The sequence below is a fragment of the Balaenoptera musculus genome, chromosome 17, assembly GCF_009873245.2.
Source record: "Balaenoptera musculus isolate JJ_BM4_2016_0621 chromosome 17, mBalMus1.pri.v3, whole genome shotgun sequence".
Lineage (NCBI taxonomy): Eukaryota > Metazoa > Chordata > Mammalia > Artiodactyla > Balaenopteridae > Balaenoptera > Balaenoptera musculus.
Genome location: NC_045801.1, coordinates 72,501,285 through 72,515,136, shown reverse-complemented (window position 1 = coordinate 72,515,136; position 13,852 = coordinate 72,501,285). Strand labels below are relative to the sequence as shown.

Genomic DNA, 13,852 nt, shown 5'->3' with positions numbered 1-13,852 from the left:
CAAAGGAAACATTGAAGGCATGCAAATAACAGATGCCCCTTTTACTGTAAATGCTTGTGGGAAATATGGGGTCAAGCAGCTTCCTGTTCATGGAATATTTTAAGAGCTAGCATTTTGTCCTGTGAATGTATTATTGCTACGAAGAATACTGATGATTTGTATTTTTCCCCATGGCTCTTGGGTCATAGCTGCCAGCTCCATCACCTTTGAGATTGGGAAAGCATTCTTCTTTGGAAATAATAGAGCTCGTAGGAAGAAGGCTTTTAGAATCTTGATTGCATCAGCTGATGACATTTGGGAAGCCAGCCTCTTCCACCAGAGCTGGGTATTTTTTCATGGCATTCTCATTAGCTGAGAAACTGAACATTATTTAACCACTCGGAATCTCAGTTTCTTCATTTATAAAATGGAAAAACTAACACCCACATCACAGAGTGGTTGGAGTAATTTAATGAGACAGATAGCATAAAGCTATTCATGTAGTAGAGACTCCATGACACCAATTTCTCTTTCCCATTTAGCTCTCTTTTCTTGTAAGCTTTCCGATTTCAGCTATCACCTGGCTCAGGGACATCACTTCTTAAGGGAACCAGGGTCAGTCTTACAGCGCCTTACATAGGCCTCTATGCCCCAGGGACCCTGTGCTGGGGAAGAGCTCTGAGTATTCAGGGGGGGAATGACGATGCGAGGGACACCCTCCCATACACACTCTGCAGGTTTCCTAACTCCTAGACCTCAGATGCTTCCAGATCCTTAGGAAACACTGCAGTAGGGTATGGGATACGGGGTAATTCCGCTGTCCCCAAATGAGTGTGGAACTGGGAACTAGAATTCACCAGCCCCAAGAGGCAGAGACATTCTGGAACATTCTGCAATCTGTCTGGGGTTCACGACAGTGATAAGGGCAGAGAAGTGCCCTAGACTGTTCCCAATGTGGCTTCATGCTTCCCACTGGCTTCATTTTCTACTTAAGAAGGATCCAGTGGGAATTCCTCCCACAAAGCAATCGACATTTGTGCTGTGCCATTGAAGGGGGTTTCTGGAGCTCTGGGTGCAGAACAGAACCTGACAGGTGGGGATTCCACCTCCTACCTGCTGAATTCCTCCACCCCACAGGACCCCCGGCGAGAGGGCCAGTTTCAACAGCGCTCCTTTTCCTCTAAGAACTGGAAGTGTTGCGTGGGTGGGTACCAGGGCCAGTATTTTGCTGCAGCTTTTCCATGCTTCAAATACTACAATTCCTCCAGTGAGACATTTTGCAAAAGCCAGAATATGTGAATTTCTTCAAAAAAATTCTTGTTAAAATTCAGTCATAGCCAACAATCCAGTGTCAGAAAATGTACATTGCTTTCTGAAGTGCTACAGTATTCTCGTGAAGAATTTTAACACTTAGTTTCTTGTCCCCTGCCTCTTTAAATGATGTCATTACATCACAAGTTAAAATCAGTACAACAGAACAAAGTAGCAAGTATTTATTATATACTTATATAGTACATTATAATAAACAGGAACACCTCGGAGATATCACGTGTTGGGTTCCAGACCACTGCAAAAAGGCGAGTATTGTGATAAAGTAGTCTATTAAGTGTGCAGTAGCATTATGTCTAAAAAAATGTTCATACCTTACCTCTTGCACTGTTGGTGGGAATGTAAATTGATACAGCCACTATGGAGAACAGTATGGAGGTTCCTTAAAAAACTAAAAATAGAACTACCATATGACCCAGGAATCCCACTACTGGGCATATACCCTGAGAAAACCATAATTCAAAAAGAGTCATGTACCACAATGGTCATTGCAGGTCTATTTACGATAGCCAGGACATGGAAGCAACCTAAGTGTCCATCGACAGATGAATGGATAAAGAAGATGTGGCACATACATACAATGGAATATTACTCAGCCATAAAAAGAAACGAAATTGAGTTAATTGTAGTGAGGTGGATGGACCTAGAGTCTGTCATACAGAGTGAAATAAGTCAGAAAGAGAAAAACAAATACCGTATGCTAATACATATACATGGGATCTTAAAAAAAAAAAAAAGTTCTGAAGAACCTAGGGGCAGGACAGGAATAAAGATGCACACATAGAGAATGGACTTGAGGACACGGGGAGGGGGAAGGGTAAGCTGGGACGAAGTGAGAGAGTGGCATGGACATATATACACTACCAAATGTAAACTAGATAGCTAGTGGGAAGCAGCCGCATAGCACAGGGAGATCAGCTCGGTGCTTTGTGACCACCTAGAGGGGTGGGATGGGGAGGGTGGGAGGGAGACGCAAGAGGGAGGAGATATGGGGATACATGTATATGTATAACTGATTCACTTTGTTATACAGCAGAAATTAACATACCATTGTAAAGCCAATATACTCCAATAAAGATGTTAAAAAAATTATTAAACAAATTCCTCATTAACAGTCAGAAACTTTACATGTTCTTTTTGTTCTCCTTGAACTTGTATTTCCATTATACTTCCCCCACCGAATCATAGCCTCATATAACATTTTTTTATACTGGAAAGCATTTTATCGATCACCCTGTTACATTTCTTTGCAACAAAAATATGTATATAAATTTAAATTACTCTTTGATTACCCATGACCCTAATGCTTTAAGTATCAAAAATTTTTCTTTTAAGTTGGGTAATCATTAAAATTGTTATTAATGCACAATTGTCCAAAACAACATAAATATATTATAAATGTTAATAATTATTAAATTTTAAAAGTAAAATTCTTATTAAAAAAAATTCATACCTTAATTAAAAATACAAAACAACAAAAAAAGTGTAATAGTTACATCGAAGATCACTGATCACAGATCACCATGACAAATATAATAATAATGAAAAAGTTTGAAATATTGAGAGAATTATCAAAATGTGACCCAGAGACACGAGGAGAGCAAACGCTGTTAGAAAAATGGCACCAATAGACTTGACGCCATGTGCTTGATGTAGGGTTGCCACAAACCTTCGATTTATAAAAAGCATAATATCCGTGAAGTGCAATAAAGCACAATAAACAAGGGATGCCTGTAGTATGTAGTATATAGCATAATATAATACTTATATGGTATATTATTATACTATATGTAAGTATTTTAAAAATCACATTTACACTTCATCATGGTTAAGTAGGGGGGGGGTGTAATTGATGGCCCTATATTTGAGTACAATTTATGCGCATTGGGCCTGCAACATGAAGAAGTGTGGGAAACGATGTCATTATACAGATGCACTTTAGATAAACTTTCAGGAGTCAATTCCTAAATCTCAGGCAATGGTAATTATCAACTTGTGGCTTATCCACTTTATAGATTTGTTTGAAAATGTTGTTATTTGGGGGTGTTTTCTCCCCTGCTTGACTAATTTCCATCACCATCTATCATATGCTTAGAAGATGCAAACTTGTTTGTTGAGGGTAGTATTGGCAAATCCAGACAAAAATAGAAAATCGTTGCAAAAATATCTCACGGTAAATTCTCAGGTCCCAGTTTTCAGTTCCACTGACTAAGAATGGACTGAGCTTTTTCCTTGTGCCCACACCACCCTGGGAGCTAGGAGAGTATTAAAAGAGAAAGAAGACACTGTCCCTTTTCCTGAGCATTCTTTTCTTGCTATGGGGAAGCAAGACATAAATGAACAAATCAGAAAAAACTAGAAGTCATCACACAATGAAGAGCAAATTTGGGGGAGAGGGGAGAACCAGAGTGGGCAGGTGCCACTGGGACAGACTGAGAAAGAAGTTGCCACTTGGTGTAGGCCTGGGAAGGATGGGGAGGGTTGAGGAGGGTCCGGAGGGTGCTCCGGGGGAGAACACAGCAATGTGGAGATGTGTGTGAAGCAAGATTGGATGGTTTTGGACGGTCTGCATTCCTACTCTTTCCATCAGCAGGGATAATTAAGAGATGACCGTATGTGTAAATTTGGGCCATGGCCAAATACTACCCAATTTGTTCATGAACTTCATTTTTAAGGACTATTAATTCAGGCCCTTTTCTGAGCAATAAATTAACATTTTATGCAGACTAAGCTACAGACACAGAACTGAATGCCTCTTTAAACCCCATGATCACCAGCAGTGCATCTACTTTGTCACTGCTAGATTGTGTATTAGATTAAATGCTTGGTCATATGTTTTGGATTTTTTTTCTTGCTAATTATTTTTTTCTTTCCAGATTTTCCTGCACGGAAACAACTTAAACAGCCTCCACCAGCTAATACACCCTGAATTTTTGCCGTCTGAATTTGGAGGAACCCTTCCTCCTTATGACATGGGAACTTGGGCCCGGACGTTACTCGGTCCTGACTACAGCGATGAAAATGACTACACTCACACCTCCTATAATGCAATGCACGTGAGACACACGTCCTCCAACCTGGAGAGGGAGTGCTCACCCAAGCCGATGAAGAGGTAAGGCCTGGCTCAGCGGAGCCTCCCAGTTAGAGGTCAAGGGGCATTTTGGATTTGGGCCTATTGTGGATTAAGTAATTGAAGACCTTTATGGGCACAGAACTTGAATAAAATAAATTGCAATACATTCTCAGCTGATTTCACCAGAACTGAACGTAAATGGGGCTTGGCTGGCCCAGAAATACAGTTGTCCCCATTATATGAAAGAAGCAGTAAAAGGCTGGGACCTCATTCATGTCGTGATTATAGTCCTAGGCTCTAGGGAATCTGTTAACTCACACAGAATGAAATGTGGGACCTTTGAGATACACTGAATGAAAAAGCAACCTGCTAGAAAACGTTTCTATCATTGATGCATTTGGAACCATTTATTGAGCATTTACTTGGCCACAGTCACTGATTAGGCACTGGGAGCACAAAAATGAATAAAGACATTGAAAACAAAAAACAAAAAAACCGAGAAGAAGGCCCTGGGAAAATCTGCCTAGTAAGACTTCTAGCAACCAATTTCTAATGCGAGTGATGTTTGAGCTGGGCTCTGAAGGATGAAAATCAGCAGCCCAAAAGGAGGAAAAGACAAGATAGACAGAGGCCTGGAGGCAGTGGAGGGATGGGATATTCTGGTGTGGTGTGGCAAATAGGCATGCGAGGGTCAGGGGTGAGAGGGGGAATAATGTTCCAAAGATGGTCGGATGCAGGTGGGGAAGTACGCTGCATACTGTATTCAGTGCAGAGCCACGAAGGAGGGTTTTTTAAAAACTGATGTACAAATAATGTACGAAATGTATAAAAAGTAAAACTTTATTTTACTCCTTCAATCACTATTCCCCAATCCCAACCCCTCCCTAAAGGAGGGATCAGACCGGGGTGGACCCTTCCATTCTCTTTTCCATATATTACACACATCTATACACATCCAGAGAAAATATCTAATACCGGGTATTGTGTAGCCTAGTTTGATAGGGCTGCTGTAACAAAGTCCCATCGACTAGGACAGATTAGGTGCCTTAAATAATAGAAATTTATTTTCTCATATTCTCACCTTCATCCAATTTTCCCTCCCCCTACCCCCTGCCCCTGGTTACCATAAATCTGCTCTCCTTTTCTATGAGTTTGTTTGTTTTTATCTTTATTAGATTATGATTGCTTTACAATGTTGTGTTAGTTTCCGCTGCACAACAAACTGAATCAGCTCTATGTATACCTACATCCCCTCCCTTGTGGCCCTCCCTCCCACCCTCCCCATCCCACCCCTCTAGGTCAGTTTTAACCATAATCCTGATGGTGGGCCAACCGTACGTATTTTTGTTTTCATCTGTATTTTCCCACCAGACATAGTTAAGCACAGTTACAGTCTGGGGTTTGTAAGGATCGCGGAATTATCAGAGAAAAGGAGACTAAAAGCCATCAGCAGCTGATATGTGGGCTCAGGTGGGAAGATGAGGGCCAGAACTGATGACGAAGTGGTGGAAGAACAGCTGAATTCTGGAGATGTTTGGGGAAGGAGGAGTGTCACTATCGAAGTCTCCTTTGGGTAGCTGGGCTCATGTTGATGTCCTGAACTGACCCAGTGTCCAGGAGGAGGAGAAGCTCTGCATTTCCTGCTCAGTCAGGATGACTACACCCAAATGTCTGGAAAACCTCTCTGCTGGGACGGGAGGGACCTGGAAATTCATTTACTCCCCAGGTTACTAGTCAACATTCTCTGGGAAGTGGTGGTTATTGTGGCTGAGAGGTTGGCTTTGTGCCTCTACAGGGAAGGGACTGACCTAGCGGCCCGCGTCCTGACCTACACTCAGTCCAGATGACAACACAGTAACAGCTGTAACGACAACTCACACTATTGACACTGTTCTGAGCCCTTTAGCTCATTAAACTCTTTAAATCCTCAGCACAACTGTATGAGAAAGGTACTGTCATTATTCTCATTTTACAAATGAGGAAACTGAGACGCAGAGAGGTTAAGCAACTGCCCGAGCTCACACAGCTAGTAAATGGCCAAGCTGGGACTCAGACCCGGGCACGCTGGCTCCGTGCTCTGGGTTCGTGTCCTCTATAAGATATGGCACGCTGCCTGCTTTTCCTTGTACTTTCTATCCTCAACTCCAGTGCCAGCCTTCTCTCTCCAACCCCTCCATGCACAGGAATAGTGACATGTCATGTGGCCTGTCCCTACCCTATCTCTTTCGGATACGGCCATCATACCTTCCTATATGTCTGAACTTCCAAAGTCAAGTGGCATGAAATAGGAATTTGCCACTCTTTCCCCAGATGATCAGTTACAGACTTACACCTTTTTTGGGTGACTAGACACGTCCTGACTCCAAGTTCCACCTCTGAATTAATGTTGAGGATCAGAGGAGGTGACACCCTCCCTTATCAGCCAGTGAATTCTGGAGGGTAAAGGCTTTGTCTAACTAACTCTTGTTCACCTCACTCCCTCCCCAAGAATCCAACTCCACGCCCGACACACAGCAGGCACACAGCAGACATGCTCGCTGCATTTCAACGTTGAGTGAAAGCTACCACCTCCCAAACCCATCCTTGGTGCACTCGCCCGTTGCTTCAAACAAATTGTCAGCTCCCAGATGAAAAGAGCTAATTCTCCTGCTTTACCAAGACTCTCCTGGATCTTGCCTCGTAGGATCTTATAGGGGAGATAAGATGTCCGCACAAATAACTATATTTAGGTGCAGAATGGGAGAGCTACTGTGAAGGAGGTGTTAGACCTGCTGTGGTGCTCTGAGGAGGCATTCACTAATTTCAACCAGAAGACTCAGAGAAGTCTTCATGAAGAAAGGCAGAGCTGACCCAGGTTTTGGAGAAGGTAAAATATCAGAGTCAACATCCAGGACTCTGCCAGAGTAGCTAGCAATTGCATATGCCTCTCATTACCCCATCAGCCCTACTGTCCTTGGCATCCTTGAGCCTTTGCTTGGGGATTTCAGGCAGCAGCAGGATGGGCAGCGACAACCTGGTGCCAGCAGTGACGCCAGCAAGGAGGGACCACTCCTGCTGTTGGGCTGTGCCTGCTGTCAGATGCCTCACAAACAGAGCTCTGTGATGAACGAGAAGATTACAGGGACAGAACAGTCACCATTCAGAGCAGCTTTTGACCCGTAAGGACCCAGAGGGGATAAGAAAATTGGAAACAGAATTGGAGGAGACTTTGAAGGTCATCTCTTCCAGCCCCCCACCCCATATGGTAGCCTGTTCTCCAGCACAGCCTGTCAGGCAGCCCCAAGTTGCACCGTCCAGAGACGGGCAGGCAGCTCATGGGGCAGCGTGTGCCCTGCTGCATGGCTTCAGGACGTGCCTCCTTATTCTGAGCCAGATGACCTGGGTCTGACCTCTGCAACAGCGCTGTCAATTCCAGCGGGTAGACGATGCCCATAGTCCTAATCCTGCCATAGTTTCCAACAGTCTTCAGACCCATTTGGAATCAAATGGGCTTTTGTGACTGTCCATGAGACCTAATCACTTTTCATATCGTGTTTCAGGATCACAAATTGCCTCAGTTCCAGGCGGCTCGGAACAATGCATTCTGGCATAGGCGCAGAGTAAAATCCAAGATGTGTGATGTTCTCGATGAATGAGTGGTTCTAACAGCGCTTTTTTTTTTTTTTTTTTTTTCCAGGTAATTTTGGTTCAACCCTTGAGCACAGAAACTTTAAAAAATTATTAGTTTAGTTGAAAATTTCTCTATACTACTTATTTCTATATTGATCAGTTCTTTGATATGACAATGCCTTTGTGGGCTGAGTGTGTGACATTTTCTGCTCTAACACTAGATGACCCTGAGTTTTGTATTTTTAACTTCTTGTTTCTGTTTTTTATTTTATGTTATAGTTTATGTCCTTGCTCTCAGCCCATTGGCTGTCACTTTCTGTTCTTGGGACTGTGTAGGTCTGAAGTACCCTACTTCCTCCTAATTTACTACTGGAATATGTTTAAGATCTGGAAAGTAGATAGCCAAACTTTTTAATACTCTCCAACAAATAACAGTAAGTAGGCTTTGTATTAGGCTCTATATAATTATTTGGCTGCGAATATGACAAAACTCCAACTGCATTGCTTTAAACAAGAAGGAAAATGTATTATTTCACATAATGAGAAGTTACAAAGTAAGGTGGCTACAGGAATGTTTATTCTAGTGGCTCAGTGGTTGCCACCAGAACCCAGGTCCTTACCCCTGCATCCAGCACGAGTGGAGATTTCTGAGGCAGGAGTCTACCCTGATTCACAGGGGGAGGACAACACCCAAACCGAAGGAGCTTTTGCTGCCTGGAAGGAGGAGGGAATGGCTTGGATTGGGAACCGGCAGCCCCGCTTCAGTTTTGGGAGTGCAGGCCTGGAATTTCTGTCGCATGAAGCAAGTGCATGGTCTTTAAATCAGTGTCACAGATTTTGTGACATCTCTTTCAGTTATTAGGATTGGTTTATTAATTGCTTTCTGGTTCTAGCCTATATCTCTGATAAAGTAATTAAAATGGCTATGGAAATCATTAAAAAGGCACACCCATACACAATCTTGAAGTAACTACTGGTGGATTAGGAGCATTTTGGGAAAGGTTTTACTTTTTAAAATATATTTGTATGTATTATACGTGTATACATCTACACATATACTTGTACATATATGTATACTATATATTTGGTGTTTATGTACAAATGGATATATGTATATGTTGAAATGTATGCATACACACACATACATAAATTTTTTTTTAATTACTGGTGATAAATCCTATGTAAATTTTATCCTAAGATCTTGATTCCAAGTAAGGAACAGAGAAGCCTTTCCCTAGAGGTGGAGCCGTGCTCGCGCAGAAGCGGGCGGTTTGGTACGGTGCCGCTCAGATCCGGCACTGAGAAGGCAAGGTTTTCACAGGCCCCCTGCAGCCCGGGAGAGATGACAAACTGCTCTCAGATGCATTGTTTCATGACTCCATTGGTTGCTCCCAATCTTAGTCAACCCTGATGGCAGCTATTGCCAATGGAGCTGATGACCTCAAAGAAATAAAGTGTCTTTCCCCGCATTTCTGGGTGAACGTTAAAGGGAGGCCTCTGAAAAGCCAGGCTTTGCGCCATCTCTGAGCCCATCACTGAGGCAAGGCGCGTGTGCATCTGAGTTTCCAGGCCTGGGCATGTGGTCACTCTGGTGGAGGGCAGGGTAAAATCCCGGACTAAACCAGATTGTTATAGAAAGAGGAAGGGGTGCAGACCAGATCAAAACGGTGTGTTCCCTCCGCACCGGCAGGGCAGGTGGTCTGTGCCAGGGCAGCCGGGGAGAGAAACAGTCTATTTTAGGCCATCCTCTATTGCTCTCCAGTAGGTTCCTCTTGTCTAAGCCACTGCACACAGCTTCTGTTGGCAGGATAAACACCCTCCACAAAAATTGTATATAAAATACTAAAATTGCATATAAAATACATTTTATCATTCTCCTTGTTATCAGGGACTTAGGAGATTTTAGAGCTGGAGGAGGTCCTTAGATGTCATCTGGAGATCATCAGATGTCCCCCACATGGTTGTTTGTGTGTGTGTATACACACACACACACACACACACACACATATATATATATATATAGATGTTGGGTAATGAGAACACTGCATTTATTAAGTAATCACAAACTCATGTTGCCATGATGGAATCAGTGTTACTTACAAAACTCTCCTAAGATCTTTAATTTTAACAAAAACAAAGTTATTCGATGTTTAACTTAAATTTTAGTCTTATAGATGGTAAGTTTCCATTACATTTTGTGGACTATCAACCATAATGTAAAGATACCCACCCCATCCCCTTGCCCATTACTGCTTCAGTGGAATAGCTGGGAATCAAGCTCAGCGTCCTAACTTTCAGTCTGAAGATTTTTGGTTCGGTCGCACTGCTAGCTTCTGCCGAAAGCATGGTATCTTGCCCATGGCAGGCGCTCCATACATACTTAATATTTTTTAGTTAAAAAATATATAAGTACATGGTACACAGTTATGCTTTTTTTCCACTGGTACTAAGATTTAAAAAATATTTTTCTTCGTCTGATTATCATAGTCAAGGTCCTGAGAAGTCCTGCAGGGCAAAAAGCTGCATCACCAGAGCTGTTTCATCAGAGGGTGCTTTCTGAGTAGAGCAGCTGTTAACATCTTACAGTACACTCATCTCCCGGAGGCTAAGAGGATGGAAAACACTGCCCGGGTATTCGAAAGAGAAAGTCAGGGAGTTGATTTAAGTTCATGGAACCGGGCTGAACTTTGACTCACAATTTTCATCCTCTTTGTTTCCTGGAGGTCCCCTCGCAAGCGCTCAGATACATCTACATTTTGATCTGGGCTCCATCTGGCATCCCTGCTATTCAAGGAAAGGGATGATGATGATGGTGATGTTTTTAATGCACTATCTGGGATTCCAGTCTCATTCAGCTCATTCATTCTCCAAATAAACATTCGTGTCTCAGCCCTGGAAGAGGAACTCCTAGCCTGATGATGGTGGAGCCGTGGTTCCTTCTCAAAAGCCCGGAAATTACCGTAGGCAGAAAGGCACATTTTCTCTCTCCTTGTACAGTGAGTGAGCTGAATGGGGCCTGATAGCTAAACCCAGCCCGTGATGCAGGCGTACCAGCCAACGAATCAGACGGAGTCACTTTGAGGAAAAGCAGAGCCAAAGTGACTTTGAAGATTCACAGAGTGGTGGAGAAGCCTGGCCTTATCCACTCGATAGGTATTTAGGGAGAGCTCCTCTGTGCTGAGATCACAGGCCCCTGTACCTCATGGAATCAAAAGACCAGTGTGAGCAAAGCACCTCAAGGCAAAAAGTGGCAATACTGCAGCACCCATGTAGAAGAGCACACACGTAACATTTTAGTTATAAATTCTATACCGACTTTCTAAGTTGGCATGACATGGCAATGATTCTGCTGCCTTCAGTGTGTATTTACATGTAAAGATGTTTGTTCCCAGGATTATTTTTTTAGCTAGAGATAACACCATTCATTAGTCAAAACTGGCAATTTTTGTCATTTCCAGTAATTTGGGGGGTTTTGATGCAGTCTGATCATAGGTAAAGTTTGGCTGAGTAGATGCAATAACTCCTGTTTTTATTTATTTATTAAACCTTTAGAACTTATTAGGAATCCAGAAAATTATTTGTAGAGGAAGAGGCCTTAAAGACCCGAGCTGCACCTTCACTCATGCCAGTAAGGAGTGGCCCCAGCTTTCAGAGAAATGACCCACCTCATCCACCCTGTATACTGGGCGATCAGAGGGACCAATGCTTTGGGGTCTTGCCCAGCTACACAGTGGAAGGACTGCTTTTGATCCCTTTGACAAAACGCCTTCGCCCCTATGTTCCCTGAAGTCCTCACCTAGATCCCACATGGAAGAAGCAGGACGATGTCAAAAGACATTGTGAGCCATCCGCTTTTTTGGAGGGAGTAGGGGGAGGGTGAGGGAATGCTTGGATCGAGTTCAGATTCCTGAGCCAGAAGGAAATTTTTGGCCATGTTGTTCCCTTTTGGGTCCTGCCTGGGTGGTTAAAAAAAAAAAAAAGTCGTTTTAACTGTTTTCAGCTGTCAATAGAATTGGCCATGACCTTGGTGACCTTTCAGCATGTCCTCCTCGTTTTATAGGGTGAATGTACGCGTTTGCTGGATAACCACTCATTTCCGGCAGAAGCAATACATCATCGTGAAATACAACCCATACGAAAAGAATGAGGGGTGGCAGTGTGGAAACAGGAGGACCCTTGTCTTCTAAGCAGTCGGGGCAAAAAAGGGCCCGTTTTACTGTGTGGCCCGGGAACAGATGTTCCATGTGGAGGTTACATTCAGTAAAATTACATAATGCGTCATTTCTTAATGAATGCTCCACAGTCCCTGCTGCCCTGTAAGTTGTCTTGTGACTGGTTTATAACTCAAACAGGATTGAACTTCATACTTTTGGGGTGTCACTCCTCTTCAGGCAGCTAATGCCTGCGATATCATCACTTCTAGAAGCCAAGACCTCATGGGAACGCCACACATGCCTGGTGTTTTCTGTCGGTTATTGGATACTGAAGTGTTGCGTGGATGCTGACAGGAAAGGGTTAACATTTCTTAAAGAACCGAGAAGAAGAACTGCCTAGTCTCATCATTACTTGTGCATCCGGCTGAGATGGATGTCCTGCTTTTATACAACTTTCTCTGCTGGGGCAGAAATGGGGTGGTGGTGCATCTCCTTGCAAATACATCCTGTAGAGCCATGCAACATTAGAATGGAAGAAAATCTACGATGAATTCAGTCCCTAAGAACATGAATGAGGCCAGATAAAATATGGGGGGGGGCATGCCATGTTCTCCTCTTTTTTAATGAATGACATGACAGATTATGAGATAAAGAGTTCCAAGCTCCTGGCAAAGCCAGGAAGTAGGGCTGAATTAGAGGAAAATGAACAGACGTGGGTGTGACTGGGTGTAGTTTCAAGTGCAAAGTGTTTGGCTACTCACAGTGTCTGTTCCGAAAAAGACTGCTGTTTGCTGAAGACTAACAGTCAGATGCAATTACTTGGAAAGCGAGATGTAGTCTAGGCAAGAAAAGCAAAGAAAGCTTATTTCTTCTGAACATATTGCTGTTGGTAAACAAACATTTTGCCTGATTCCAATAATGCTGATGCTGTGTGTACCCAACATCTAGCCAGCAGTGGGTCTCTCGTATAAGTTTTAGTGATCGTATGGATGAAAACAAATATTTGACATGATACGTGATGAAAATCTCTTTGAAGTGTCTTTCATAAAAACAATGCGCTGCTTGCATACAGAATTTCAGCTCCTTTTCAGGTTTAGGCAAACCTGCTGTAGATCTTATTTGGGCTTAAATTATCCAAACTGCAGTGTTCGAGTTTTCATGTCAAGGCCATAAATGAGCATTGTTGAGCTTTCAGCATCTCATAGGAAACTCCTTCAGGGCCCCATTTGGGATGCAGCTGCCTGTGTCTCTGTGATGATGGTGATTGGCCCCGCTGGCCCGGCTTCGCTTTGCTTCACCGCTCTTCAAGACGGGCCTCAGGGGCTCCAGGCACGTGTCACCGCATCCTAATCCCAGCCGCTTGCTTCAGCTTTGAGACTGTGAGGCAGTGTTTACAGTTCTTTTCTTCTCACTTGCCTTTTTTTCCCCCCAGTCTCCCCTTATGGGACTAGATGTGGGTTCTGGTTATTTCCTTCCACAGATTTTTCTAGTTATGTGATGTTAGGCACACGTGGAGTCTTGGCTTAGCCACGTGGAGTGTTGGCTTCCTCAATTCTAAAGTGGATATAACCTCAGGGGTCGCTGTCAGAGTCAGATGGCAGCAAGGGGAGACAGTAGCCGGGACGTCCTACAGAGGAACAGGATGGTAAGTCGTAGCTTTCCTTCTTCTCCAGCATGGTTTGTAAGGATTTCCATTTTTTTAGAGTTT

General features: G+C 43.3%; 1 protein-coding gene across 1 annotated transcript in view; it reads left to right on the top strand.

Annotated features, from left to right (window-relative positions):
- CLVS1 (clavesin 1) overlaps window positions 1–13,852 on the top strand; it is a 159,633-nt gene that overhangs the window by 127,714 nt on the left and 18,067 nt on the right. The window contains exon 5 of the mRNA XM_036830433.1: window positions 4,185–4,420. Within this exon, the coding sequence (XP_036686328.1) occupies window positions 4,185–4,420 (236 nt within the window). The remainder of the gene's footprint in view (window positions 1–4,184; window positions 4,421–13,852) is intronic.